The sequence below is a fragment of the Pristiophorus japonicus genome, chromosome 3 (assembly GCF_044704955.1).
Source record: "Pristiophorus japonicus isolate sPriJap1 chromosome 3, sPriJap1.hap1, whole genome shotgun sequence".
NCBI lineage: Eukaryota > Metazoa > Chordata > Chondrichthyes > Pristiophoridae > Pristiophorus > Pristiophorus japonicus.
Window position 1 is genome coordinate 195,189,744 of NC_091979.1, and position 27,781 is coordinate 195,217,524.

At 43.4% G+C, this 27,781-nt stretch overlaps 1 protein-coding gene across 3 annotated transcripts in view; it reads right to left on the bottom strand.

Moving 5' to 3' along the window:
- The window catches only part of usp40 (ubiquitin specific peptidase 40), a 227,813-nt gene that overhangs the window by 32,152 nt on the left and 167,880 nt on the right, over window positions 1-27,781 (bottom strand). For all 3 annotated transcript variants that reach the window (XM_070876177.1, XM_070876175.1, XM_070876176.1), the window contains exons 24-29: window positions 26,264-26,338; window positions 25,018-25,147; window positions 19,513-19,607; window positions 17,459-17,577; window positions 16,444-16,509; window positions 8,024-8,234 (exon numbers count right to left, since the gene is read on the bottom strand). In XM_070876177.1, the coding sequence (XP_070732278.1) occupies window positions 8,024-8,234; window positions 16,444-16,509; window positions 17,459-17,577; window positions 19,513-19,607; window positions 25,018-25,147; window positions 26,264-26,338 (696 nt within the window). The remainder of the gene's footprint in view (window positions 1-8,023; window positions 8,235-16,443; window positions 16,510-17,458; window positions 17,578-19,512; window positions 19,608-25,017; window positions 25,148-26,263; window positions 26,339-27,781) is intronic.

The window sequence follows — 27,781 nt, forward strand, 5'->3', positions numbered from 1 at the left end:
GCTTGCAACCACATAGTCCACAACCATGAGCATGAATGGCAGAACCGTCCTCAGGACACCACTAATAACAGTTCAGAGCTAACTGCTTAAATGGTGCAAATGTTTTTCCTTCATTTATCCTGCTAAAGAGATAGAAACATAGAAAATAGGTGCAGGAGTAGGCCATTCGGCCTTTCGAGCCTGCACCACCATTCAATAAGATCATGGCTGATCACTCACCTCAGTACCCCTTTCCTGCTTTCTCTCCATACCCCTTGATCCCTTTAGCCGTAAGGGCCATATCTATCTCCCTCTTGAATATATCCATGGAACTGGCATCACCAACTCTCTGCGGTAGGTATTTCCACAGGTTAACAACTCTGAGTGAAGGCGTTTCTCCTCATCTCAGTCCTAAATGGCTTACCCCTTATCCTTAGACTGTGACCCCTGGTTCTGGACTTCCCCAACATTGGGAACATTCTTCCTGCATCTAACCTGTCCAGTCCCGTCAGAATTCTTCATTGAAACACCTGTCAGGTCATCCCTTTTTGGCGTGGAAGCAAGTCATCCTCGATATGAGGGACTGCCGATGATGATGATGATGATGATGATGATGTGGACTGAAAAGGGGATGAAAGAGAAAATAACTTGGGAGGGAGGAGGGAAATGACGTTGTATACCCTCACAATATACGTCCTTTTTGACTTGCAAACCAACTAATGATGGAACTTGTCACAACTTGACAAATTACCACAGCAACTGCTGACTCTATTAATCCCTCCCTTCTCGGGTGGTAGAGGCATAAATCGTCACCACATTTAAAAAGTACTTGGATGTGCACTTGAAGTGCCATAACCTACAGGGCTATGGACTAAGCTGGAAAATGGGATTGGGCTGGATAGCTCTTTGTAGGCTGGCGCGGACACGATGGGCCGAAATAGCCTCCTTCCGTGCTGTAAATTTCTATGATTCTGTGATTTCTCTCCCTGTACCCACTAATCCTTACTTTAACCCTTTGGTTTAAAATCAGTATTTAGAAAAGTGTGATAGAAACAAGACCGAAGGCTTCTAGTTCATTCCTTGATACAGATTTTTAGATCCAGTCTAGAAAAGTAATACCCATTGTCTTTGAGTCATCCAATATAATTATTAATAACACGTACCAGATGGGAGCAACAAAGGCTTCCACAATTTAGAATAAAAATTGTTCCCTGGGAACATTTCAAATTAACCAAAAGGTGGCTCGTTATAATAGGTATTGAGAACACCACCGCAGGTTGGGGCTATAAATAGAGCTGGAGCACCGGGCCCTAGAACATTGTGGCGGGGGTGCGGTGAATGAGGGTGCGGGGCCCAGAAGAGCCGAGGACCCGGGGCAGCACGGACCTGCCTACACTGCGATATGTGTGTGCACTAGGTCCGTGCAGCAGAGCAGGTCTCGTCGTCATGGTTAATCCTTGCCACTAGATAAAGGCCTAGCTCTGTCAAGCCCGTGTGGTGGCTGATGTGCAACGGTCACCACACGTTAAAAAAAATTCTTGCACAGGCATCTTCCACCCTCTCAACTGGAGTTCAGGACTGGAACATCGGATCCTTCATTGAAACATCTGTGAACTCTCGTGGAAGTAAGTCACCCTCGTTCGAGGGACCGCCTATGATGACGACGACTTGGGTCAAAAAACACATGGAAAAAGCAGGCGTTGCAGCCTAAGAAACATCGGTAAGTAAGAAGAGCTACAAAAATGGTTAAGTTGCAGTTAAAAACATTTTTTTTTTCAGTGATTCATTTCTTAAGGCTTTTGTGAATATTTTCTCATTTATTTTTGCAATTTTTTTCGTAATGTTTTCTCCCCTGTATTTTTGGCAATAACGGCCTCGCTGTAAAGTTAGAGAGGATGGTGGTATTAAACACGATTCCTCCAACAACGCCGTTTTTTAACGCCGGGTATTTTTTGGCCAAATTTACCCCTTTAAAAAAAATGGCAAAATATTTCTTCTTATTTCTTCACAAAAATGACCTTATTTATAAAATAACGACAGGCTAGTGAATTTCTAGCCCTTCGTGTTTAATCAAGAGTTTAAGATGGAATATAACACTGTAAGGTTCTGCAAAACCAATCACGGAGACATGTGGCAGGGAGAATGGGAAGATGCCATGTTTAAAATGACCAACTGCAGCCAACAGCCTGTAAACTGTGGAGGATGATGGGACTCTGGCCACCCTGTTCAGGCAAATTCTCCCCAGTAATACACAAAGCAACACAAAGGGTATCAGTTTGAATAATTAAACAAAGGCCCACAGGTCTGATGCAATCAGTTTGGCCAGCCCAGGCAGAGTGTCACCTCTGTCGAGATAGTGAACAATCATCTTCATTCCAGACAGATGGATACACATTGAACTGCCATTCACACCCCATGAACGGACTATAAGAAAAGCTGCAAAACCACACAAGGAAGTTGAAGAGGTTGGAGGTTTTGGAAGGTAGGGGAGGTTTTGGAGAGGGGGGAGGTTTTGGAAGTTGGAGAGCTTGGAGCTTGGAGCTTGCAGCTTGTATCTAAAGATGGCTCTCTCTCCCTCTCGTTCTCGCTCCACCAGAGGAAGAAGCAGCAGTTCCGCAGATGAAGCCACCGAGACCGAAAACCAGCAGGCAGTGGCAGTGACTTCCCACAGCTGAGCTGAGCAAGGAAACCAACCAGAGGTTGGAGGTTGGAGTCAGCTTTTGGGAGTTGAGTCAGCTTTTCACAGGGCCCTCGCTCTGGGGAAGGTGTGCTTAACTCCAGCAGCTTTTTGCTTAGGAGCCAACTGAAAGGCAAAGAGAAGAAACCGACACAACATCGAGGAGGAAAACCGAAATGACCAACAACGTAAAACCCACCCCAGTGGGACCCTGAGCTGAAATAAGTGCCCCCAGAACTCCGGAGTTGATAGGATTGTGAGTATAGCCCAAACCCCCTCACCGACTCAATTTAGGATAGAAATTGGTAAGAAGGGTGGAAGTGAGAGGTGTGGTTGTGTGTGAGTGGAATGTTTTAACCTCTTATTTTCCCCTTCCCTGTTGCGAGATTTTTCGTGTTGTTGAGTGAGATTGTGCCATTACTGCTATTTATGACCTCTTCCTGTGCCCTCTATCTTGGTGTTTACTATTCTAAATAAACATTAGCCATTTTGTACTCTTACCCAGTGTCTGGTGCCTCATTACTCACCCATCCTCATAAATCGCACGTACAGAACCCCAGGGGAGTATGGATTTGAACCCACACCCCAAGCTCCCCTTACAACACTAGTTATACAGCAAAAACATACGACTGTGATAAGCAGCTGGTACCGATCCCGATTGGACAGACAGCTAGCAGCATGAACAGTTCTCTGGCTTACGGCCTCTCTTCCTCTCGTCTAGAGCTTCCAAAAGTGTTAATTTAGGTTTTACTCTTGTATGGCTCTCCCCTTCACTGTCTGTGTGAATAAGCCCTCATGGTATTTCTTTGAATCTCTTTTTTTTAAAAAGGTGGGCCTCGGATGGAATATTGACAAGACCTTTTAACCTATAGAGCTAACCTTAAAAACTCGGTACCCAATGGCACGCCGTGTTCTTTGTCTCAACTTAGCTGAAAAACCCTCCCCTTCACATATCTTGCCTGTTTATACTTTCTGAAGGTTCCGCCATTGGAATTTTTCTTATCTCTCTTGTCTGGTACAACCAGTACGACATCTAACAGACTGCTCCATCCTGAGATGAATACCTTAACTCCCCTTAATTCCTTCTATTCTATGGTATCGCCATTTTTGAGGCGGTGTCACCACCCGAGTGCTGATTTTAGCACCGGGCGTTAGGTGCAGCCTCAAAGTCCTAAATTAAGTTTTTAACATCCAAAAGATGAGAGCAGCGCTAAAAAGTGACGTTGCACACTCATCCTCGGGCGGGAGCTCAGGAGGCCTACTGAATTTCCCGACGGGAGACCGCCGCCATGCTAGAAAAAAAACGGGAAGAAAAAATAACGAACACTTCTCCGATCCACACACACACTTCCCCACTCTTAAAACCAATGAACACATGCAGAAATAAAGAGAGAGAAAAACTTACCTTCCTTTCTAGGCGATTCCATCTGAGGTCCGCTGTTACGACAGCTTTTTCCTGGCTGTACGGCTGGCCGCCTGTTTGTACCGCAGCAGTACAAAGCAAATTCGCGACTGAGGCGTCAAAGAGGCGTTGTACACTGGATGACATCACCACGTGGGTGGCGTTATCTGGTGCAGCATTGCCTCTTGGTGCCTCTGCAAAAGAGCCGACTGAATCTAGGGCGAGGCGTTGACGCTGCTTAGACGACAGTAGGCATTTGCCGCCAGTTAGCCGCCTCCCGCGTGCAGTAACGGGCGATGTACAAAACCCAATTTCGACTCCCATGACTTTTATATGAATTAATTTTTAATTATCTTCGCAAGCAGGTCTGTTAAGCTAACTCCACTTCCTACCTTAGCATTATAATATTGTTATTAGCAGTAATGGAAGAAACATAGGCATTGGGTCTTTGTTTCATGTATCTTTAATTTGACCAACTAAGTGGAAATCCTAACTTGAAAACAGCAGAGAATTGGCTTGGAAACAAGATTATGTTTGATCGTCATAGTCCAGATTTCTGTACCATCAGCAGGGAACCAAAAACTAAAGCAGCATCTAAGCACCTAATCAGCTATTATACCACTAGTCTGAAGAGATTTTTATCTCAAGTTCTAATACAATCATGTAAACACAGCATCTTTCGCATAACCATATACATTTTGGACACCCCTGATTTTTAACATAATGAACAGAGACTAAACAGAGAGTAGGAATATACAGGATTTTTTTGGGGTTGGCAGGCGGTAACTAGTGGGGTATCGCAAGAATCAGTTATTTACAATCTATATTAATGACTTAGTTGAAGGGACTGAGTGAAACGTATCTAATTTTGCTGATGATACAAAGTTAGGTGGGAAAGTAAACTGTGAGGACGACGCAAAGAGGTTCCAGAGAGATATAGACAGGTTGACTGGGAACATGGCAAATGGAGTATAATGTGGGGAAGTGTGAAGTTATCCACTTTGGTAGGAAAACAAAAAAACAATATTTGCTGAATGGTGAGAAACTGGAAATGTTTGCATTCAGAGGGACCTGGGTGTCCTTGAACATGAATCACAGAAAGTTAATATGCAGGTATAGTAAGCAATTGGGAAAGCAAATGGTATGTTAGCTTTTGTTCCAAAGGGAATAGAGTACAAGAGTAAAGAAGTCTTACTACAATTATACAGGATATTGGTGAGGCCACACCTGGAGTACTGTGTATAGTTCTGATCTCCTTACCTAAGGAAATACATACTTGCCTTACAGAGAATACAACAAAGGTTCACTAGACTAGTTCCTGGGATGAGGGGATTGCTCGATGAGGAGAGATTGAGTAGGCTAGGCCGATATTGCCTACAGTTTAGAAGAATGAGAGGTGATCTGTTTGAAACACACAAAATTCTTAAGGGGCTTGACAGGGTTATTGCTGAGAAAATGTTTCCCCTGGCTGGGGAATGAGAACATGGGGTCACAGTCTCAGAATAAGGGGTAGGCCATTTAGAAAAGAAAGAAAGCCTTGGATTTATATAAAGCCTTTCACCAGCACCGGATGTCTCAAAGCGCTTTACAGCCAATTAAATACTTTTGGAGTGTAGTCACTGTTGTAATGTAGGAGATGAGGCAGCCAATTTGCGCACAGGTAAGCTCCTATGCGATAATGACCAGATAATCTGGTTTTTGTTATGTTAATTGAGGGATAAATATTGGTCAGGACACCAGGGATAACTCCCTTGCTCCTCTTCGAAATAACGCCATGGGATCTTTTATGTCTATTTGACAGCAGTCCCTGGTGTGGGACTTGAACCCACAACCTTCTGACTCAGAGGTGAGAGTGCTGCCCACTGAGCCACAGCTGACACTATTTAAGACTAAGATGAGGAGAAATTTCTTCACTCAAAGTTTGCGAATCTTTGGAATTCTCTATTCCCAAAGAGCTGGAGATGCTCAGTCATTGAGTATATTCAAGGCAGAGGTCGATACATTTTTGGGAGCTAAGGGAATTAAGGGATATGGGGATAGTGCGGGAAGGTGAAGTTGAGATCGAAGATCAGTCATGATTTTGTTGAATAGCGGAGCAGGCACAAAGGGACAAATGGCTTACTTTAGCTTCTATTTATTATATTACAACAGTGACTACACTTCAAAAATACTTCATTGGTCCCAGAGCGCTGTGCGACAGCCTGAGGTTGTGAAAGACACGGTATAAATGCAAGTCTTTTTTTTTCTTTATCAAAGACTTTCAATAAATACTTAATCAGTAAAAAAAAATTGTTCACAGCATTTGAAAACAGACTTTGAGCTATATATTCCATTTCATATAAGGATACACTTGAGAAGTACTTGTATCATCACATAGCACCTCTTCACACCAATAGTATTAGAGAGTTCTCTTACTCCCTGAAGCCAGGCACTGATTTTACAAAGTTGTAAAGTAACTGAGAAACAAGGTGACGGCATAACAGTAGCAGGATGAGAATTGAATAAAGTTGTAATAGACTCCAACAAGAGGAAAGTACTGTGTACAGTTCTGATCTCCTTACCTAAGGAAATACATACTTGCCTTACAGAGAATGCAACAAAGGTTCACTAGACCTTTGTATGCTCAATTGCCTTGGTGGGGGATGGGAAGAAACAATATTTACTGCGTCAGAGATTGTTTTTTCCAACAGAGAGCTAGGTGAAGGATGGGTGCTGCATTTTACTGGATTTGTAAATCACACAGTAATGGGACAACTGCAGCAGAGATGAAAGACATAGTCAATATGCCCAACTAGAAGCCTGCTGATACCTCTGAACCAACTACATCACTTGTATCATAATGTTGCTGTATACTTGCAGGGATTGTTGTACTTAGCTGACATACTAGTAAAACTAACTTCGGCTCCCCAGTCAAATACAGCTTGATTACCAAGTCTGCTTTCCCAACTACAATTAAAATACAACCTACTTAACAGAAATGTATATTTGTACGGCGTCTTGTATACAACTAAATGTTCCAAAATGCTTTAACAAGGGAAAGATGGTCACAGAGGATACAGGGAAGAAAGATGGTCAAAATTAAAAGGTAAGTTTCAGGGCTTTTGAAGGCAGGCAGACAGAGTTTAAAAGTAATTATGAGACTGCAAGGGATCAATGGCTGGCCTCTGCCACTGAGATAGACCTGGGGGAGAGAGAGACAAAATATAGTCAGCTGAGAGCTGGAAGAGCAGTGCGTATGAACTGGAGACATGGAGCCAGGTGAAGTTGGTGAGGACAGGGCTAATAGGTATGTGGGCAGGGTATAGTCATGGGATTGAGGAGGAGTTTGAGTTTTGTGGGGCTGGGAGTCTGGTAAGGAGAGGGTTGGAGAAATAGAGGCTTGTGATTATTAAAGGTATGGATGAGGGTTTCAGCATCATTGAGGCTGTGGTAGGCATGGAGATAGGCAACCTTCCAAACTGCTTTTTTTGGGTAATGGATCAGATATGGGGTTTGACGCATCTGCTGATTCAGTCTGATTAGGGCAGCCAGGGAAAGAAACAGAATTGATTTCTGAGGCAAAGTTCTGAAGGAGCCAAACAGGTCCCATTTAATGTTGAATTTTCCAATGCAGGACTTGATATCCAAACTACCCGTCGAACATCACACTCAAGGATGGACGAAGAGAGACAAAGTTAGATATCTTTGGTGTACATCGGGATACCAATCCAATGCCTGAGGAAGAATTTACCAGGGGAATGGGAATAGGCTGAAGGAAGAGTCTTGGGGTATGCTAGAGATCACTGAATGGGTGCTGGAGAAGTTATTTGTACTCAGTTTATAGCACAAGACAAAAATGGACCATATTTAGCATGCAGACACGAGTCATACCAGATCAAATGAAGGCGAATTAGTTAATGGTACCAAGTTTGTGCTCTATATTCAAAAGAATCAACATTAGCCTTAGCAGGAGTGTTGCTTCTTACCCAGCTGGTCAAAGGCATCCACTCAAACTGATCTGGAAAATGTTTGGCAATTTCGATCTGTTCCGATGGCAACGAGTAGTGCTGTGTGATTCTCTGTCTAAGGGACCGAGCTGTGCATTCCTTGGACGTGTCCCAAACAAACTCCTCTGCTGGATAATAAGACCTTTCACCAGGTACTGCCATCTGCAGCCGCAGCAACAACTCAGTGGAGCTGAACAAAAGATAAGTACATTTACAAAAATATATCAGACCTCCCGTTGTTACTGCAAATGCCAGATACGCAAACTACCTTTTAAAAAAAAATCACTCTTTGGAAATGGGTATGTTAGCAAGGCCAGCATTTATTGTCCATCCCTAGTTTCCCCTTGAGAAGGTGGTGGTGGGCTACCTTCTTGAACCGCTGCAGTCCGTGTGATGAAGGTATTCCCACAGTGCTGTTAGGTAGGGAGTTCCAGGATTTTGACTGAGCGACAATAAAGGAACGGCGATATAAGTCCAAGTCAGGATGATCTACTGACAGTCATTAATGGATCTAGAATTCTAAAGCTAGGATTTGATTCTCATTTCCAAGAACAATTTTCAGCAGTTCAAACTTGGATTTGTGGTTAGAAAATATTGGTGAAAACATAGGTACGCCAAAATGTAAAGGGGAGTGCAGCTAAGAAGCACAGCCTTTCCCTCCTCCAAATTGGGTATCTACATCCCCCTATATTCTTCTAGATGCAGCTGCAAGAACCGATAGAGGTATCTGTGTATGTTAACCCTGGGATGCCCAAATTACAACCTGTGAACCATATGCAGCCAACTTTGTAGCACAAGAAGCCCGGGCAACTCAAATCTTATTTACACTTATACTTCTCACTCACTGGTTTGCCTTATTTGAATTTTGAGACCTAGAGATTTGGAAAGGACTCTTTCATAGTGCTGTTACCTCATTGCTGGATAAATCCTAAATCAGATTAACAAAACTAGTTATTATCTGTAGGTTGCAATTTTTAAAAAATGGGAATATTGATTAAACTTTATAGGTGGCTGATAAGGCTTTATGAAAGACAACAAAACTGTCCAAAAAAGCCGAAAGCTTGGATACTCCTACTTTAACCCATCCTCTATTTATTTCCAGGAACTCAGTAGCCAGTTAATAAAATGAATTTTAAACGATTAAAAGGCAAAAAGCAGCAGCTGGTCTTTTGCCGTGTCCAGAAGCATACTCTGCAGAGTGAAAGTGGTCTCTGTTCGCTATGTGTACACAATATCAAGGCATGTGGCAGAGGAGTTATTGTACCTCTGAAATGGCACTCCAGCAATGTCGGAAACCAGCCCAACAACTCTGAGAGCTGAAGTTCCTCGAGGGAGAAGGAGGTGCTGCTTCTTGCCTTCAATACTTGTAGTGATTCGAATTAAGGGTAAACATTGAAGCTAATCTATCTAATCTAAATTAAACTAGATCAAGTAATTAATAAAAACCTAAAAACTATAAAGTAAGTTGTTTAAATACATCAACTTTAATTAATTAAATAAATAAAACAGGTTAGATAGGGATGGCAGTGCAGGATGTGTGCTTCAACTGCAACATGAGGGAGTTTGTGGAGAGCATCGCAATTGTGCACAACTACATCTGCAGTAAGTGTCTGCATCTCAAGGAACTAGGACTCAAGAGTTCGAGGTGCAGCTATACAGGGCATCAGGGAGGGGGGAGAATTACCTGGGCATTTTGATCCAGGAGGCAGTCACACCTTAGATTAGGAAGTGGTCTGGTTATTGGTCATGGACAGGAGGGTGTGATTGTGAGTCAGGCAGGTAAGTAAAAGGTAAGGTGACCCCAGGTACAATTCTGAAGGAGCCTCAGCCTTTATCCAACAGGAACGAGGTTCTTGCAGCCTGTGGATATGGGCAAAGTTTGCAGGGTGGATGAGCGAACTGACCACTGCACCGTGGTACAGGGGGCCACTCAAGTGCGGGCAGTAGAAAGGAATGTGCTAGTGGTAGGGAACAGTATAGTCAGGGGATAGATACTGTCCACTGCAGCCACATCCAAGAGTTTCAAAGGTTGTGTTTCCTGCCCGATGCCAGGGTAAAGGACATCTCCTTGTAGCTAGAGAAGAACTTAGAGAGGGGGGAGGATTGATTCAGCTGTTGTGGTCCATGTAGGAACCAACGGCATAGGTAGTACTAGGAATGAAGGTTTTGCTGAGGGAATTTGAGAAGTTAGGGTGCAAATTAATAAGGAGAACCTCAAAGGTTTATATTCTCCGGATTACTACCTGTGCCACAGGCAAATTGGCATAGGGTAAAATAGATCAGCGCGTTGAATGCGTGGCTCAGAGTGGTGTGGGAAAACATGGGTTTCGATTCAATAGGCACTGGCACCAGTACTGGGGAAAGAGGGAGTTGTTGCATTAGGGCGGGCTCCTCTTAAAGAGGGCTGGGCCCAGTGTCTTGGCGAATCGAATAACTAGGGCTGTAGATAGGGCTTTAACCAAAAAAGGGGGTCAAGGACAGTTCAGGTGAGGAGAAATTTATAAATCTGAAGAGAAAATTCAAGGCCACAGAGCACTGTAACAATCTGGTTAAAGATAAGCATAGTGTGACAGCAAAGGGCAGAGTGTTTAAAGTTAATAAGTGAGTAAGGTCAACAAGGGAAAAGTAGTTAAAATTAAAGGCGCTTTATCTGAATGGACAAAGCATTCGTAACAAGATAGACAAATTAATGGCACAAACAAGGAGATAAATGCGTTTGATCTAATAGCCATTAGAGTGATGCGGTTGCATGGCGACCAAGGTTGGGAACTTAATATTCCAGAGTACTTGACGTTGTGAAAAGACAGACAAAAATGGAAAGACAGGGGATAACCCTAATAAAGGTTGAAATAAGGACAGTAGCAAGGAAGGATCTTGGCTCAGAAGAGCAGGAAGTAGAATCAGTATGGGTGGAGACAAGAAATAACAAGGGGCAGAAAACAAGGTGGGAGTAGTTTATAGGCCCGTAACAGCAGCTCTACTGTTGGACAAAGTATTAATCAAGAAGTAAGAGGAGCTTGTAACAAAGGTAATGCAGTAATTGTGGGGGACTTTAATCTTCATATAGACTGGACAAATCAAATTGGCAAAAGTAGTTTGGAGGACGATTCATGGAATGCATTTGAGGCAGTTTCTGAGAACAATACGTCGTGGAACAACCAGGGAAAAGGCTATTTTAGATCTTGTCTTGTGTAATGAGACAGGGTTAATTAGTAATCTCATAGTAAGGGATCCTGACCATAATATGATAGAATTTCACATTTTCGACGTACCCAAGTCCAAAACTAGAGTATTAAACTTAAATAAAGCCAATAGGTATGTGAGGCGAGTTGGCAAAGATAGATTGGGAAATTAAATTAAAAAGATATGATGGTAGATAAGCAAATGGCAAACATGTAAAGAGATATTTCATAATTCTCAATGAATGTGCAACTCCATAGGAAAAGTGATCCACCCATGGTTAATTAAAGAGGTTAAGGATATTAGATTAAAAGAAGAGGCTTATAATGTTACCACGTAGAGTACTAAGCCTGAGGATTGGGAGAGTGTTAGAAACCAGACCAAAATTGATGAGAAAATAAAATGAGTAAATTAGCAAGAGATATAAAAAGATTGCGAGAGCTTCTTCAAGACACTATGGGCCCAAGTTTCGAGCAGCGCCTAGAACGGCGCAGTCCCGACCTGGACGCCCGTTTTTCGCGCCACAAAGTGCGCCTAAAAAAACCCTCCAGATTCTCCACCTCCCTGCAGGTCCTCTGGCCCTCGGCGCAGCGCAGCAGGAGCTGTAGGGGGCGGAGCCAGGTCCCTGCACTGAAAACAGTGCCGGGACCTCTGCACATGCGCGCTACAGTGAGCGCGCATGTTCAGTAGTTCCAGGCGCCCAAAACTGTGTGGGAGGGGCCCGAAGCACGCAGCCCCTAACCCTGGCCGAACGGCCTCACTGGGGCTGCGTGAATAAGGCTCCTCCCACGGCCAGCTCCTGCTTCCTCCCGACCCGACTCGACTCCCGCTTCCTGCCTCCGGACCGGACCCGACACCGACCCGACTCCCGCTCCCCCCCCACCCCCCCGCACTGGACCCGACCCAACTCCAGCTCCTCCCCCGCCCCCGGACTGGATCCGACCTGACCTCCCTCTCCCCGACCCGAACCGAACCGACCTCCCTCCCGCCACCCCCCTGACCCGCGCTCCCCCCGACCCGACTCAACACCACCTACCTGTAAATCTGGTGCTGGGGACGGGCCCTGCCCGAAGTCTCGGGCCCGGCCCGTTCAGCCTCCCTTCCCCTTCTCCTTCCCCCCCCCTCCCAATCTCCTTCCCTTCCCCCCCTCCAATCTCCTTCCCCCCCCACAATCTCCTTCCCCCCCCCACAATCTCCTTTCTCCCCCTTTATCCCCTTCTCCCCCCTCCCAATCTCTCCCTCTGCTCCCCCCCTCTCTCCCTCTACTCCCCTCCTCCCCTTCCCCTCGCTGTCAGAAACACAGAGAATGAGACACACACAGACAGACAGAGAGATAGAGACACTGACAGAGACACACTGAGGGGGGCATCCCAGCACGCTGTTGGAGGGCTGCCGGTGCTGCAGTCGGTAAGTAGAAAATGTTTTATTTATTGAATTTAAAAAAAATTATTTCTTATTAATTTTTTTTGATTGATTTATTGGTTGATTTATTGATGTATATCATTTATTATTGATGATGGCTCTTTATTTGTAAAACTGAAGTGTTTAATGTTTGTAAACTTCCCTTTAAACCCCCCCCCTCCCCCCATTCCCTATGCCTGATTTGTAACCTACGCCTGATTTTCTAAAGTGTAGACAAGGTTTTTTCGAGCGTACAAAAATCTTCACTTACTGCATTCTAAGTTAGTTTGGAGTAAGTTTTCACTGCTGAAACTTTGAAAACAGGCGTAAGTGGCCGAAAAAAAATTCTGTTCCAAAGTGAAACTGTTCTAACTGACTAGAACTGGAGCAAACTAAATGACGAGAATTCCGATTTCTGAGATACTCCGTTCTATACCAGTTGCTCCTAAAAATCAGGAGCAAATCATGTGGAAACTTGGGGCCTATAAGCCCATTGACTCCCGCAGCTATCTTGACTACACTTCCTCTCACTCTGCATCCTGTAAAGACTCCATTACATTCTCCCAGTTTCTCCGTTGCATCTGCTCTGACGACGCCACCTTTCACATGAGTGTCTCGGACATATCTTCCTTTTTCCTCAACCGAGGATTCCTCTCCGCCATGCTTAACATGGCCCTTGACTATGTTCGTTCTATTTCTTGCATCTCTGCTCTCATCTCTTACTTTCAGAACCACAACAAGGTTCCCCTTGTCTTCACCTTTCACCCCATCAGCCTCCACGTTCAATAGATCATCCTCCGCCATCTCCAGCATGATCTCACCACCAATCACATCTTCCTCTTCCCCCCCCAGCATTCTGAAGGGACAGCTCCCTCCGCAACACCCTGGTTCATTCCGCAGTCACCCCCTGCACCCGCTCCCCTTCCCATGGCATCTTCCCATGCAAGCGCAGGAGATGCCCTTTTACCTCCTCCCTTCCCACTATCCAGGGCCCCAAATACTCTTTCCAGATGAAACAGCAATTTACAATTTAGTATACTGTATTCGCTGCTCACAATGTGGTCTCCTCTACATTGGGGAGACCAAACGCAAATTGGGTGACAGCTTTGCGGAGCACCTCCATTCAGTCCGTAAGCGGGACCTGAGCTTCCAGTCGCCTGTCACTTTAATTCCCCACTCCACTTCCACTCCAACATCTCCATCCTTGGCCTCTTGCACTGTTCCAATGAAATTCAACGCAAGTTCAAGGAACAGCACCTCATCTTTTGTTTAGGCACTTTACAGCCTTCTGGACTCAACATCAAGTTCAACAATTTCAGATAATCCTGCCCCCCAATCTTATGTTTTTTTTCCACTTTGTCTTCAATGGCAGCTGGTCATTATTCCGCTATTCACACTCTATCTCGACTAACCTTGTTGTAACTTTTGCCATTACCATTTCAATTCGGCCCATCATCCCTTTGTTTCTCTCTAATTTCTCCTGCCTTCCACCCTATCACAGACCTCCCTTTTGTTCTTTCTTCGCCTCCCCCTTTCAGTGCTCCTTAAGAATCTGTTCTTATGAAGGGTCATTGACCTGAAACATTAACTCTGTTTTTTCTCTCCACAGATGCTGCCTGATCCGCTGAGATTTCCAGCATTTGCTGTTTTTATTGTAAGAGCTTCTACAAGTATGTATACCGGAGAGTAATGAAAGAAAACATTGGTCCCTTAGAGGCTGAAACAGGAGAAATTATAATGGGGAATAAGGAAATAGCAGAGGTGTTAAAGAAATATTTTGTATCAGTCTTCATAGTAGAAGACACAAAAAAATAATAGTGGGGAATCAAGGGTCTAATGAAAGTGAGGAAGTTAAAGTAATTAATATCAGTAAAGAAAAAGTACTGGAGAAATTAATGGGATTAAAAGCCGACATATCCTCTGGACCTGATGGCCTACATCCGAGGGTTCTAAAAAAGGTGGCTGCAAAGTTAGTGGATGCATTGGTTTTCATCTTCCAGAATTCTCTAGATTCTGGAACGGTCCCAGTGAATTGGAAGATAGCAAATGTAACACCGCTATTCAAGAAAGGAGGCAGAGAGAAAACAGGGAACTACAGGCCAGTTAGTCTGAAATCAGTGGTCAGGAGAATGCTGGAATCCATTATTAAGGAAGTGGTAACAGGGCACTTAGAAAATTATGGTATTATTAGACAGAGTCTATATGGTTTTTTGAAAGGGAAATTTGACAAATCCAGTAGAGTTTTTTTGAGGATGTAACTAGCAGGGTAGATAAAGGGAAACCAGTGGATATAGTATATTTGGATTTTCAAAAAGCATTCAATAAGGTATCACATGAAAGGTTGTTGCACAGATAAGGGCTAATGGGATTGGGGGCATGCATCATCATCTTCATAGGCAGTCCCTCGGAATCGAGGAAGACTTGCTTCCACAACTAAAGTGAGTTATTTGGTGGCTGAACAGTCCAACACGAGAGCCACAGACCCTGTCACAGGTGGGACAGACATTCATCGGGGGAAGGGGGGGTGGGACTGATTTGCCGCACGCTCCTTCCGCTGCCTGCACCTGACTTCTTCACGCTTGCAGCGTTGAAATTCGAAGAGCTCAACACCCTCCCGGATGCACTTTCTCCACCTAGGGCAGTCTTCGGCCAGGGCCTCCCAGGTGTCAATGGTGATGTCGCACTTCACCAGGGAGGCTTTGAGGGTGTCCTTGTAACTGTCCACCTTTGGCTTGGTTGCCATGAAGGAGCTCCGCATAGAGCAATTGCTTCGGGAGTCTCGTGTCTGGCATATGAACTAAGTGGCCTGCTCAGCGAAGCTGATCGAGTGTGGTTAATGCTTCAATGCTGGGGATGTTAGCCTGGGCAAGGATACTGATGTTGGTGCATCTGTCCTCCCAGGGGATTTGCAGGATCTTGCGGAGACAGAAAATAGGAAGGGATGGGTCATTTTCAGATTGGCAGGCTGTTACTAATGGGGTGCCGCAAGGTTCAATGCTGGCGCCTCAGCTATTCAGAGGGATTAGGTGTCCTTCTACAAAAAATAAAGAAAGTTAACATGTAGGTACAGCAAGCAATTAGGAAGGCAAATGGTATGTTGGCCTTTATTGCAAGGTTGGCCTTTATTGGGGTTGAAGTAAAAGTGAGGAAGTCTTGCTGCAATTGTACAGGGCTTTGGTGAAGCCACACCTGGAGTAATGTGTACAGTGTTGGTCTCCGTAATGAAGAAAGGATGTACTTGCATTAGAGTGAGTGCAACAAAGGTTCATTGGATTGATTCCTGGGATGTGAGGGTTGTCCTATGAGAAGGAATTGAGTATAATGGGCCTACACTCTGGAGTTTAGAAGAATGAGAGGTGATCTCATTGCAACATATAAAATTCTTAGAGGGCTTAACAGGATAAACTGCTGAGAGGCCGTTTTCCCTGGCTGGAGAGTCTAGAACTAGGGGGCACTTTCTCAGGATAAGGGGTCAGCCATTTAGGACTGAGGAAGAGAAATTTCTTCACTCAGAGGGTTTTCTTCACTCAGGTGAGTCTTTGGAATTCTCTATCCCAGAGGGCTGATGATGCTCAGTCATTGACTATATTCAAGGTGGAGATCAATAGATTTTTGGACTCTAAGAGAATCAAGGGATATGGGGATTGGATGGGGAAGTGGAGTTGAGGTTGAAGATGAGCCATTATATTACTGAATGGCGGAGCAGACTACTGCTGCTGCTTTTCCTATGTTCTTATGCATCAACCTGGGATGTGAGGGTTGTCAAATCCACTACAGGCACTGGGCTGGGAAAGAAACATAACAATGAGCATACTTACGCCAGATGTTCTTCTGCCTGCAGCAGTTGAATCCCAATCTCTGCACTAACCCCCAACTTGAATTTGCTGTAGAGACATAAAGAATAATACTCAGGATGGAAATTCTCAAATGTTATTAAAACCTTACTGATTTATATAGTACATACATATAGGGTATGGGGGCGGAGTGAGGACACAAGAAATGTGGAGGGGGAGGAACAAATGCAAAAAGACACAGGTTTTAAGAAGCAATGTAGAACGGTTTTGGAAATGTTCCAAAGCAGAAGTGTAATGACTGAAAGATCAGCCTTGAATGCTGGGGTACAGAGTACAGGCTGGGATTGTGCTTGCAATTATATAGGTTAAATATGCTGAGGTGAGACTGCAAAGCTATCTGAACAGGACAAGGATCTTGAAGTCATTGCGCTGAGGGACAGGAAACCAGCAGAGCTTTGGGCGAGAGTGCTCCGGATTAACAGCAGCAGGCCCTGGACAGCATCCAGATATGGATTGACAAGTAGCAGGTACTATTCACACCTACATTGGTGACAGACAATGACCATCTCCAACAAGCAAAGGACCAACCACTCTAAACTTTAATGGCGTCACCATCACTGACCCCCACCCCAACCATCAATATCCTGAAGGTCACCAATGACCCGAAGCTTAATTGGACCAGCCATATCAACACCGTGGCTACCATATCCTGGCGCTTCATTGCCTCACCACTATCTGAAAAGTTCAAATCAGAACAAGTTTAATTCAATCATCAGCTGGCATTTACCCGAGGTGATATTTATCTGAGTGATCGGCGGCTGCTATTTACCAGAACTGGTATTTACCCGAGTGATCGCCAGCTGGTAGTTACCCGAGGTGATATTTACCCGAGTGATCGGCGGCTGCTATTTACCAGAACTGGTATTTACCCGAGTGATCGCCAGCTCGTAGTTACCCGAGGTGATATTTACTCGAGTGATCGGCGGCTGCTATTTACCAGAACTGGTATTTACCCGAGTGATCGCCAGCTGGTAGTTACCTGAGCTGCTGCTGCTGGTTCCGTAGGATCTTGACAGGACATTTATTCTCCAACAGCCAGACTCTGAGGAAATCTACCGAAGGAACAGAAAGACCCTGCAGCAGAGGTAAGGTCAAAACCTGCAAAAAGGAAATCAGTAAGCTAAAAAAAAATTCCCATAACTGTATAACTTAAGAGAGCCTGCACCTTAATTCTCCCCCCTCTCTTAGAGACACGCATGTAAGTGTGTATATATATATACACACACACACACAGCCAGTACCATGATTCACCACAAATACATACCCTCATTCATTTTGCTGGACACATGTAAGTCTGCACCTATTACCATCAGCAATTTCATCTTTCCAAAAAAATCAATTTTTGTACTTTGTTTTGATAAGTGGACTCTTTTCCTAAGGATTATACTGGTGGAGAATAGCACATTTATTCCAGTGAGTCTCAGTTTTCCTAGGAGGTGCAGCAGTAAAACAGCTGTAGTGATGGACTTCAGAAAATGTGGTTCAAGAATGTGCATTAGCTTGCACATCAAGAAGCAACCTCCATTTTGTTCCTGCATCAACAATCCAGAACAGTACTAGTTCCTAACAACAGAGAAAGCAAGAAGCTATACTCAAGAAAGGTTATGGTTTTAATTCAGGGCTTTCACTGGCACCGTGAAGGTTGAGGTAGTCCTGCCTCCACTTCATTTGGAAAGAAGAGAAATGCTGAGAATCACTGGCAGCGTGTACATGTATTTGCAGCAGAGAGAGATTTTGGCTGAGTAGTGAAAGATTTTGCTCTATTAAGTGATTTGGGACTGTAGGAGTTAAAGCTGGGAGGAGTTTGTATACTTTGAATTTTTTTTTTTAATTCTGTCAAGCTGGGAGATGCCAGTATTGGAAAATCTAAGTGAGAGAGTAAAGAACTAGCAGTGAATTTGGGTTTTCCGGTAGTACCATGTATGGGAAACAGGGTGCTGAGAAGAACACTATGAAATCTCTGAGCATCAAGTAAATTCCTGTAGCAGAGGGAAAAGGTGGCAGTAGAAGAGCAGTAAAATATGGTAATATGTGATTCCATTCTTTGATATGTAGACAGCAAAATATGCAGACATGGCTGTGAAATTTGCCCGGTATGCTGCCTCCTGAGTACAAGGGTGCTGGATCTCAACTCAGGTGGACGATCTGTTAATAGGGTGCAGGGAGAAACCTGCTATTGTGATCCACAACTTCTTTTTATTCATTCTCATGATGTGGGCAATGCTAGCAAGGCTGGCATTTATTGTCCATCCCTAGTTTCTCATCGAGAAGGTGGTGGTGGGCTGCCTTCTTGACCCAGCGCTAATGAAGGAACGGCAATTTCTGTCCAAGTTGGGATGGTGTGTGACTCGGAGGTGATGGGTGTTCCCGTACACCTGCTGCTCTTGTCCTTCTAGGTGGCGGAAGTTGTGAGTTTAGGAGATGCTGTCGAAGTAGCTTTGGCAAGTTGCTACTGTGCAGCCTATAGATAGTACAAACTGCAGCCACGGTGCAACCAGTGGTGGAAGGTGTGGATGTTTAAGGTGGTGGGTGGGCTGCCGATCGAGCAGACTGCTTTGACATGGGTCAATGCTGATTATCAGCTCAAAATGATCACGTTTGGGCTATATGTGGAGGGCTGACACCCTGATCACGTCTCTTCAGTATGGGAGATGGTGTATTTGAGCATAGCATAATCCATCCTCTGAGAAATACTTTGTTCCTTGGCACATGGGAACACCATCACCTCCAAGTCACACACCATCCCGACTTGGTCATATATCGCTGTTCCTTTATCAATGTGGTTCAAAATCCTGGAACTCCCTACCTAACAGCACTGTGGAAGCAACTTCACTACATGGACTACAGCGGTTCAAGAAGACGGCCCATCATCACCTTCTCAAGGGCAACCGACAACCATAGCCCAAAAATGAATTTTAAAAAAAGATACATCTGCTGAGGGATATCCAGAGCTCGACAAACTAAACAGAGTACAGAGCTTTCCAAACAACATATAAGAATATCAAAAGGAAACAAATTAGTGAGTTAACCTACCTGAGTTTTTAAATCCTCAAGACTAGCTTCCCCAGATATCTCAATATTGCCCACGTACTCTAGCTCAGTGATCATATAATGATGTAGTGCACAATCTGCAATATAAGAGAAAGATGGAAATTTCAGAATTGCTTATAAAAATGCAGCTCATTGTCCCAAGTGCTGTTATACTGGAGAATCTCAAACAGATCAACAACATATGGAAGGCTAAACACGCGACCATGGCTCAAGGAATCAATCAGACTGCATATTAACTCATAAGAACATAAGAAATAGGAGCAGGAGTAGGCCATACAGCCCCTCGAGCCTGCTCCGCCATTTAATATGATTATGGCTGATCTGATCATGAACGCAGGTCCACTTCCCTGCCCGCTCCCCATAACCCCCTAATCCCTTATCGGTTAAGAAACTGTCTACCTCTGTCTTCAATTTATTCAATGTCCCAGCTTCCACAGCTCTCTGAGGCAGCAAATTCCACAGATTTACAACCCACAGAGAAGAAATTTCTCCTCATCTCAGTTTTAAATGGGTGCCCCTTATTCTAAGATTATGCCCCCTAGTTCTAGTCTCCCCTATCAGTGAAAACATCCTCTCTGCATCCACCTTGTCAAGCCCCCTCATAATCTTATACATTTCGATAAGGTCACCTCTCATTCTTCTGAACTCCAAGTAGAGGCCCGACCTCCTCAACCTTTCCTCATACGTCAACCCCCTCATCTCCAGAATCAACCTAGTGAACCTTCTCTGAACTGCCTCCAAAGCAAGTATATCCTTTCGTAAATATGGAAACCAAAACTATACGCAGTATTCCAGTACCCTCTGTAACTGTAGCAAGACTTCCCTGCTTTTATACTCCATCCCCTTTGCAATAAAGGCCAAGATTCTATTGGCCTTCCTGATCATTTGCTGTACCTGCATACTAACCTTGTGTGTTTCATGCACAAGTACCCATAAGTCCTGCTGTACTGCAGCACTTTGCAATTTTTCTCCATTTAAATAATAACTTGCTCTTTGATTTTTTTCTACCAAAGCGCTTGACCTCACACTTTCCAACATTATACTCCATCTGCCAAATTTTTGCCCACTCACTTAGCCTATATGTCCTTTTGCAGATTTTTTGTGTCCTCCTCACACATTGTTTCTCCTCCCATTTTTGTATCGTCAGCAAACTTAGCTACGTTACACTCGGCCCCTTCTTCTAAGTCGTTAATATAGATTGTAAATAGTTGGGGTCCCAGTACTGATCCCTGTGGCACCCCACTAGTTACTGATGGCAACCCAAGAATGAACCATTTATCCCAACTCTCTGTTCTGTTAGTTAGCCAATCCTCTATCCATGCTAATATATTACCCCCAACCCCATGAACTTTTATCTTGTGCAGTAACCTTTTATGTGGCACCTTGTCAAATGTCTTCTGGAAGTCCAAATACACCACATCCACTGGTTCCCCTTTATCCACCCTGTTCATTACATCCTCAAAGAATTCCAGCAAATTTGTCAAACATGACTTCCCCTTCATAAATCCATGTTAACTCTGCCTGACCGAATTATGCTTTTCCAAATGGCCTGCCAGTGCTTATTTAATAATGGACTCCAACATTTTCCCAACACAGATGTTAGGCTAATTGGTCTATAGTTTCCTGCTTTTTGTCTGTCTCCTTTTTTAAATAGGGGTGTTACATTTGCAGTTTTCCAATCTGCTGTGACCTCCCCAGAATCCAGGGAATTTGGGTAAATTACAACCAATGCATCCACAATCCCTGCCGCTACTTCTCTTATGACCCGAGGATGCAAGCCATCAGGTCTAGGGGATTTATCTGCCTTTTGGCCCATTATCCTACTGAGTACCACCTCCTTAGTGATTGTGATAAGTTCCACTCCCTATAGCCCCTTGACTATGTACTGTTGGGCTATTGTTTGTGTCCTCTACCGTAAAGACAGAATCAAAATATTTGTTCAGAGTTTCTGCCGTCTCCATGTTGCCCATTACTCATTCCCCGGACTTGTCCTCTAAGGGACCAAAATTTACTTTAGCCACTCTTTTCCTTTTTATATACCTATAGAAACTCTTGCTATCTGTTTTTATATTTCGTGCTAGTTTACTTTCATAGTCTATCTTCCCTTTCTTAATCATTTTTTTTTAGTCACTCTTTGCTGACTTTTAAAAGCTTCCCAATCTTCTGTCCGCCCACTAGTTTTGACCACTTTGTATGCCCTTGTTTTTAATTGGATACCGTCCTTTATTTCTTTAGTTAGCCACGGATGGCTATCTTTTCTTTTACACCCTTTTTTCCTCACTGGAATATATTTTTCTTGAGAGTTGTGAAATATCTCCTTAAATATATGCCACTGTTCATCAACCATCCTACACTTTAGACTATTTTCACAGTCTACTTTAGCCAACTCTGCCTTCATAGTCTCCTTTATTTAAGCTTAGTACGCTGGTTTGAGATCCAACTTTCTCACCCTCCATCTGAATTTGAAATTCAACCATGCTATGATCTCTCATTCCAAGGGGATCCTTTACTAGGAGCATAGCCAAGAAATGCACAGCCAAGAAATGCAAAGTAGGATTGGTTGAAATACATTATTAAACATCTTAACATTATTCCACTAAATTCTAAGCTGTATTAGCCCTTAGTGGACTATGTTAGGCTACTTTCTTGTTATTTTTTGTTTTGTTACTTTAATGCCAGATTACACACACACATTCAGTTGTAGTAATGCAGGGATCAGGTCTTTATTGAAATCTCATACTTTCTACAACCAGTATGAGTGCACAGAACTTCTCATACTACACAAAACCAGTAGGAGAGCTGCTGAGACACACACTTCACAAAACCAGTGTGAGCACAAGCTGCTTTTGAGACACACACCATCCAATTCCAAAAGTGAGCTGCTAAAGTGTTTCCTTACATTTTTTTATACTAAATTTACCTTTGATCACTACATTCCATGCACGCTATCAATAAATCGTGGTACATCAAAGATACATACAAATGCCAACAGAGCAACATAAACTAAACAACCAGGCACTCAACTCTTCTAAGTGTTGCAATAAAATTCTTCCCATCCATTTTATTACTATAACACAGGTGATCAAATTGACTCATCCCAGGCAATAACAGATATGGCTGCCCACCTGACCAGTAGATTGATATCCTCCTGCAGCCCATGACTTTCCTCTTCATTATCAACCACACAGCCAATTTTAGTGTTGTCTGCAAACTTCTGAATCTTACTCCCTATATTCAAATCTAAATCGTTGATATTTACCACAAAAAGCAAGGGTCCCAGTACTGAGCCATGTGGAATCCCACTGGAAACATCCTTCCAGTCACAAAAACATCCATTAATCATTACCCTTTGCTTCCTACCTCCCAGCCAATATTGGATCCGACTTGACACTTTGCCCTGTTGATGGGTGTTTTTTGATTGGAAGGTTGTATCCAGTGGGGTTCCGCAGGGCTCAGTACTGGGTCCCTTGCTTTTTGTGGTATATATCAATGACTTGGACTTGAATGTTGAGGGTATGATTAAGAAGTTTGCAGATGACACTAAAATAGGCTGTGTGGTTGAGAATAAAGAAGAAAGCTGCAGACTGCAAGAAGATATCAATGTACTGGTCAGGTAGGCAGAACAGTGGCAAATGGAATTCAATCCGATAAGTGCGAGGTGTGAGGTAATGCATTTGGGAAGGTCTAACAAGGCAAGGGAATGCACATTAAATGGTACGACACTGAAAAGTGTAGAGGAACAAAAGGACATGGAGTGCAGGTCATCAGATCCCTGAAGGTAGCAGGCCAGATAGATAAGGTGGTTAAGGCGGCATATGGAATACTTGCCTTTATTAGTCGAGGTATGGAATACAAGAGCAAGGACGTTATGCTGAAACTGTATAAAACACTGGTTAGGCCGCTGAAGTATTGTGTGCAGTTCTGGTCACCCCATTACAGGAAAGATGTGAGTGCACTGGAAAGGGTGCAGAGGAGATTTATAAGAATGTTGCCTGGACTGGAGAATTTTGGCTATGAGGAAAGATTGGAGATGCTGGGTCTGTCTTCTTTGGAACAGAGGAGGCTGAGGGGGAGACCTTATTGAGGTGTATAAAATTATCAGGGGCCTGGATAGAATGGATAGGAAGGACCTTTTCTCTTGGAAAAGGGTCAACAACCAGGGGGCATAGATTTAAAGTAATTGGGGAGAGGTTTAGAGGAGATATGAGGGGAAATTTCTTCACTCAGAGGGTAGGGGGGGTCTGGAATTCACTGCCTGAAAGGACGGTAGAGGCAGAAACCCTCACCACATTTAAAAAATACTTGGATGTGCACTTAAAGTGCCATAACCTACAAGGCTACGGACCAAGAGCTGGAAAGTGGGATCAGGCTGGATAGCTCTTGGATGGCTGGCATGGACACGATGGGCTGAAATAGCCACCTTCCGTGCTGTAAATTTCTATGGTTCTATGAACTCCCAGAAACCGTAAGGACTAGGATTATGAAGCGATTGCCTTCCGTACAGCTAACTTGCTGCAGCTAGTTATGGTACTAAACAGTCAAAATTAAGAGATTACATCATACAACACACAGCACAATGATTTATCAATGCATAGTGGCATACATCAATAGGATATCGAGTCATACAGCAATTCCCCATTTGGCAAGTCTTGATCTCAGCCAAGCCTTTGATGGGAAATGAGAGTGTAAATGCCCTTCAAACTGCTTTTGTAGCTGTAGGGTTTTTTTTAAATAAACACATGGCTTGGATCAGATTAGTAACTAGACAATATGTGCTATATTAAACCAAACACTTGCCCCTGATGGGAATGGCTGCCTGTTCCATTCGGCTGAGTGGAGCGGGAGGGACAGCTTTTGGTACCTAATAAAAGGGTTCAAAAGAGGCATTTTGTAAATCTCAGCCCTCTTCATCGGGGAGAGGCCAGTACAAAGGTCAGGAGCCTGTCCCCTGGGACTGATAACCAACCTATAATTTCTAGTGGTTTCGTAACAGATCGTTAAGGACAGAAGCTTTGGATTTGGCACATTCTCCCCTCCCATGGCATATGCAAGGAAATTCAGGAAAAAAGTATGGGAAATAAATAAATGTAAAGGTGAAAAGAATTGTTTTATCATACATCAGATAGGAACATAGGAACATAAGTAAGCCATTCAGCCCATTGAGCCTGTTCTGACAGCTTTTTGGAATAAAGTAAAGAGATGTAATTACCCTAGTCAGTTGCAATTGCTTTCCATTAGTTAATCACTGAGGAGCATTAATATGGGACAAATCCATATCCCAAAACATTCACACTCCCACCTGAAGCAGATTTATTTTGGAACTGTAGAGTCAAAAAAATGATCCAAACTAGTGGTGTTTATATCTGTATGCTCAATTATTCTGAAGAGCTCCAGAAATTCCAGTCACATCAAGAATGTGCCAGAACTACATTACATCCCAGCTGTATCAGTCACTAAATTTCAGTTTCCTCAACTTTGCATACCTACCTCTAGCAGTAGACAAGATATTTAAAGCACAGAGCCTATCTGCAATGATTTTCTGCTCCTCTTGAAAACACCCTCTGTTTTCTGAATTCAGTGCAGGCTGGTAGAGCCAGACGGGTAGCATCAGGAATCCCTGTGAGATACAGCAAGAAAATGAAAACGCATAAAGGACACAAAAGAGACTTTTATGTTTAATCTGGCTCTAGTCCCTGTAAGCAGAGTCCTGTAACAGAAAGCTGCTGTTTTACTCATGGTATGTGTCTATTTTGAGCACTGAGCATGATGCAAGTACAAAGATATGGTGCTGGGATTGTTCTTCTTCAAGCAGAGAAGGATAAGGGGAGATTTAATAAAGGTGTTCATAATTTTGAAGGGTCTTGATAAAGTAAATAAGGAGAAACTGTTTCCACTGAAGGGGGGCCTGTAACCAGAGGACACAGATTAAAGAGCCAGAGAGAAATTAGATTTTTTTTTAAAGTGAGTGATTATAATCTGGAATGCACTGCCTGAAAGGGTGGTGGAAGCAGATTCAATCGTAACTTTCAAAAGGGAATTGGATATATTCTTGAAAAGGACAAATTTGCAGGACTATGGGGAAAGAGCAGAGGAGTGGGACTAATTGGATAGTTCTTTCAGAGAGCTATAGGGATAGGCACGATAGGCCGAATGGTCTCCCTCTGTGCTGTATAATTCTAGAATTAGCAGAAAATCAGGAGAACATGTAAAACAGATCTCCACTTTTGCTTAATTTACACAGAAAAGGTAGGCTTACTTTTGATAGTGCCAAAAACTGAGTGGGACTAGCGCATTCGGAATCAAAGGGACAACTGTAATGTAAAGGCACCCAGACAGAGCCATTGTGATTTAGATAAGGAGAAAGAGACAGGAAATTGAAACAAGATTCCAATGGAAACAAAATGCATTAGAACAAAAAGAAAAAGAAAAGATCAACAAATGAGGAATGAACAAATAACTTCCACATATAGCATCTTTGATGTCCTTAGGGCGTCCAAAAACTTTTTAATGCGAATGAAGTAATTTTGAAGTACAATCAATGCTGTAATGTAGGGAAGTGAGGCAAGGTCCCATGAATAGCAATGAGATATGCTTTGGTTCAAAAATCATTGAAATAATTAGACTATTTAGTGATATTGTATGTAAAAAATTTGAGAAAATGGGAAGGTTTGACCATCACTAAAATTTGTAGAATGTACCGAGTGTATCCAACTGGGTTTAACTAAGGTTTTACCTTTGGTGGAAGTCGTCCCTCCATGATGATCAGCATCTCTCCATTGTTTATCTTCATGCCTGCCAATGTGGCTTCCTACAAACACCAACATAGAAAACAGTATTGTACAAATTTAAATTTCTCTCCCTTTTCTGCCAATTTTCTCCCAACTCCTTCTGAAAGCATTGACTCCTGTTTGGGAGTGGGTTCAATGAGTGCTGGTTGCTATCTAGTATTTCACTCAAGCAGCCATTGTGTGTGTGTGAACCTAGAAATAATACAGGCTATTTCACTGCAGGGGATATCATACTTGAGGTTGCTTCTGTCATCCTCACGTGTACTTTCCAGCAGAAGTTGCAATCATGGAACGCAAGAACTCAGGATTCCTCTCCCTAGACCATGGTCACCGAGATCAAATTAACACCCTTAAGTGCCAGCCCAACTGAAATCAACCAATTCACCAAAGAAACTTGGAATCTGTGGCTTACACTGTCATTACCTTTTACATCGGAACAGAAGTAGGCCATTCAGCCTCTTAAGCCTGGTCTGCCATTCAATTAGATCATGGCTGATCTGTATCTCAACCCCACTTACCCGCCTTGGTCCCGTATCCCTTAATACCCTTACGGAACAAAAATCTATCAATCTCACTTTTGAAAGTTTCATTTGGCCCCCAGCCTCAACGGCTTTTTGGGGGGGGGGGGGGGGGGGGGGAAAGTTCCAGATTTTCCTGAATCATCTGCAGAGCAATGTGCAGACTTTCTGTTGCAATGACAATTTCCGTAGGTTTGTTAAGCAACAGCAAATGGAACAAAAATTATTAGAATCCTGTGTTCACAATACTTTTGATGGCAAGGGATTTCTAGCTGAATGAAAATGCCTTACGCTTGAGGGTTCACGTGATTTTCTTCTCTTCCACCCCACCCATCTCCAAATAACTGCAGAGTTTTGGACAGCTTAAAGAGGACAGACTTTCAATATATAGTAATATTGCCCCCCCCACCAAACATGTTTATTTATTTATTAAAAGTAAAGTCTTTATGAACTACCAAGTGCTAAATGTTTCATAAATCATCCACAGTTGAGGACCTATACCATAAAATCAGTATCATCTTACGTGAAATTATATTAAAAGTCTCCATATCAAACAAATACATCAATGATGCCTATATAAACCCTTTTTTCCAACCCATCCCTGTGTTAGTGTGTGTGAGGAAACCTGCAACCAGACCTCTACTGATGGGTCTGAATCCAGCAGTGGAGGGCACACAACCTAGGGATGACTCCCTAACCTTTCATGTGAGAAAGCAGCCAATCTCTTCTCATAACTTCCCCATAACAACATAGCCAAGTGCAAGGGATGGGGCCTATGGAGGTAAACACAGGTCCCAGAACATGGTTCTGTATGGTGGTGCCCAGAGGGCAGATATATTATAAAACATGTCTATAGTTACCTCTACGTGAGTTTAAATTATAACTTGTGATTCAGAGGACATTCATAAGGTATTTTGAACATTTTCTTTTGTCTGAAACCCAACA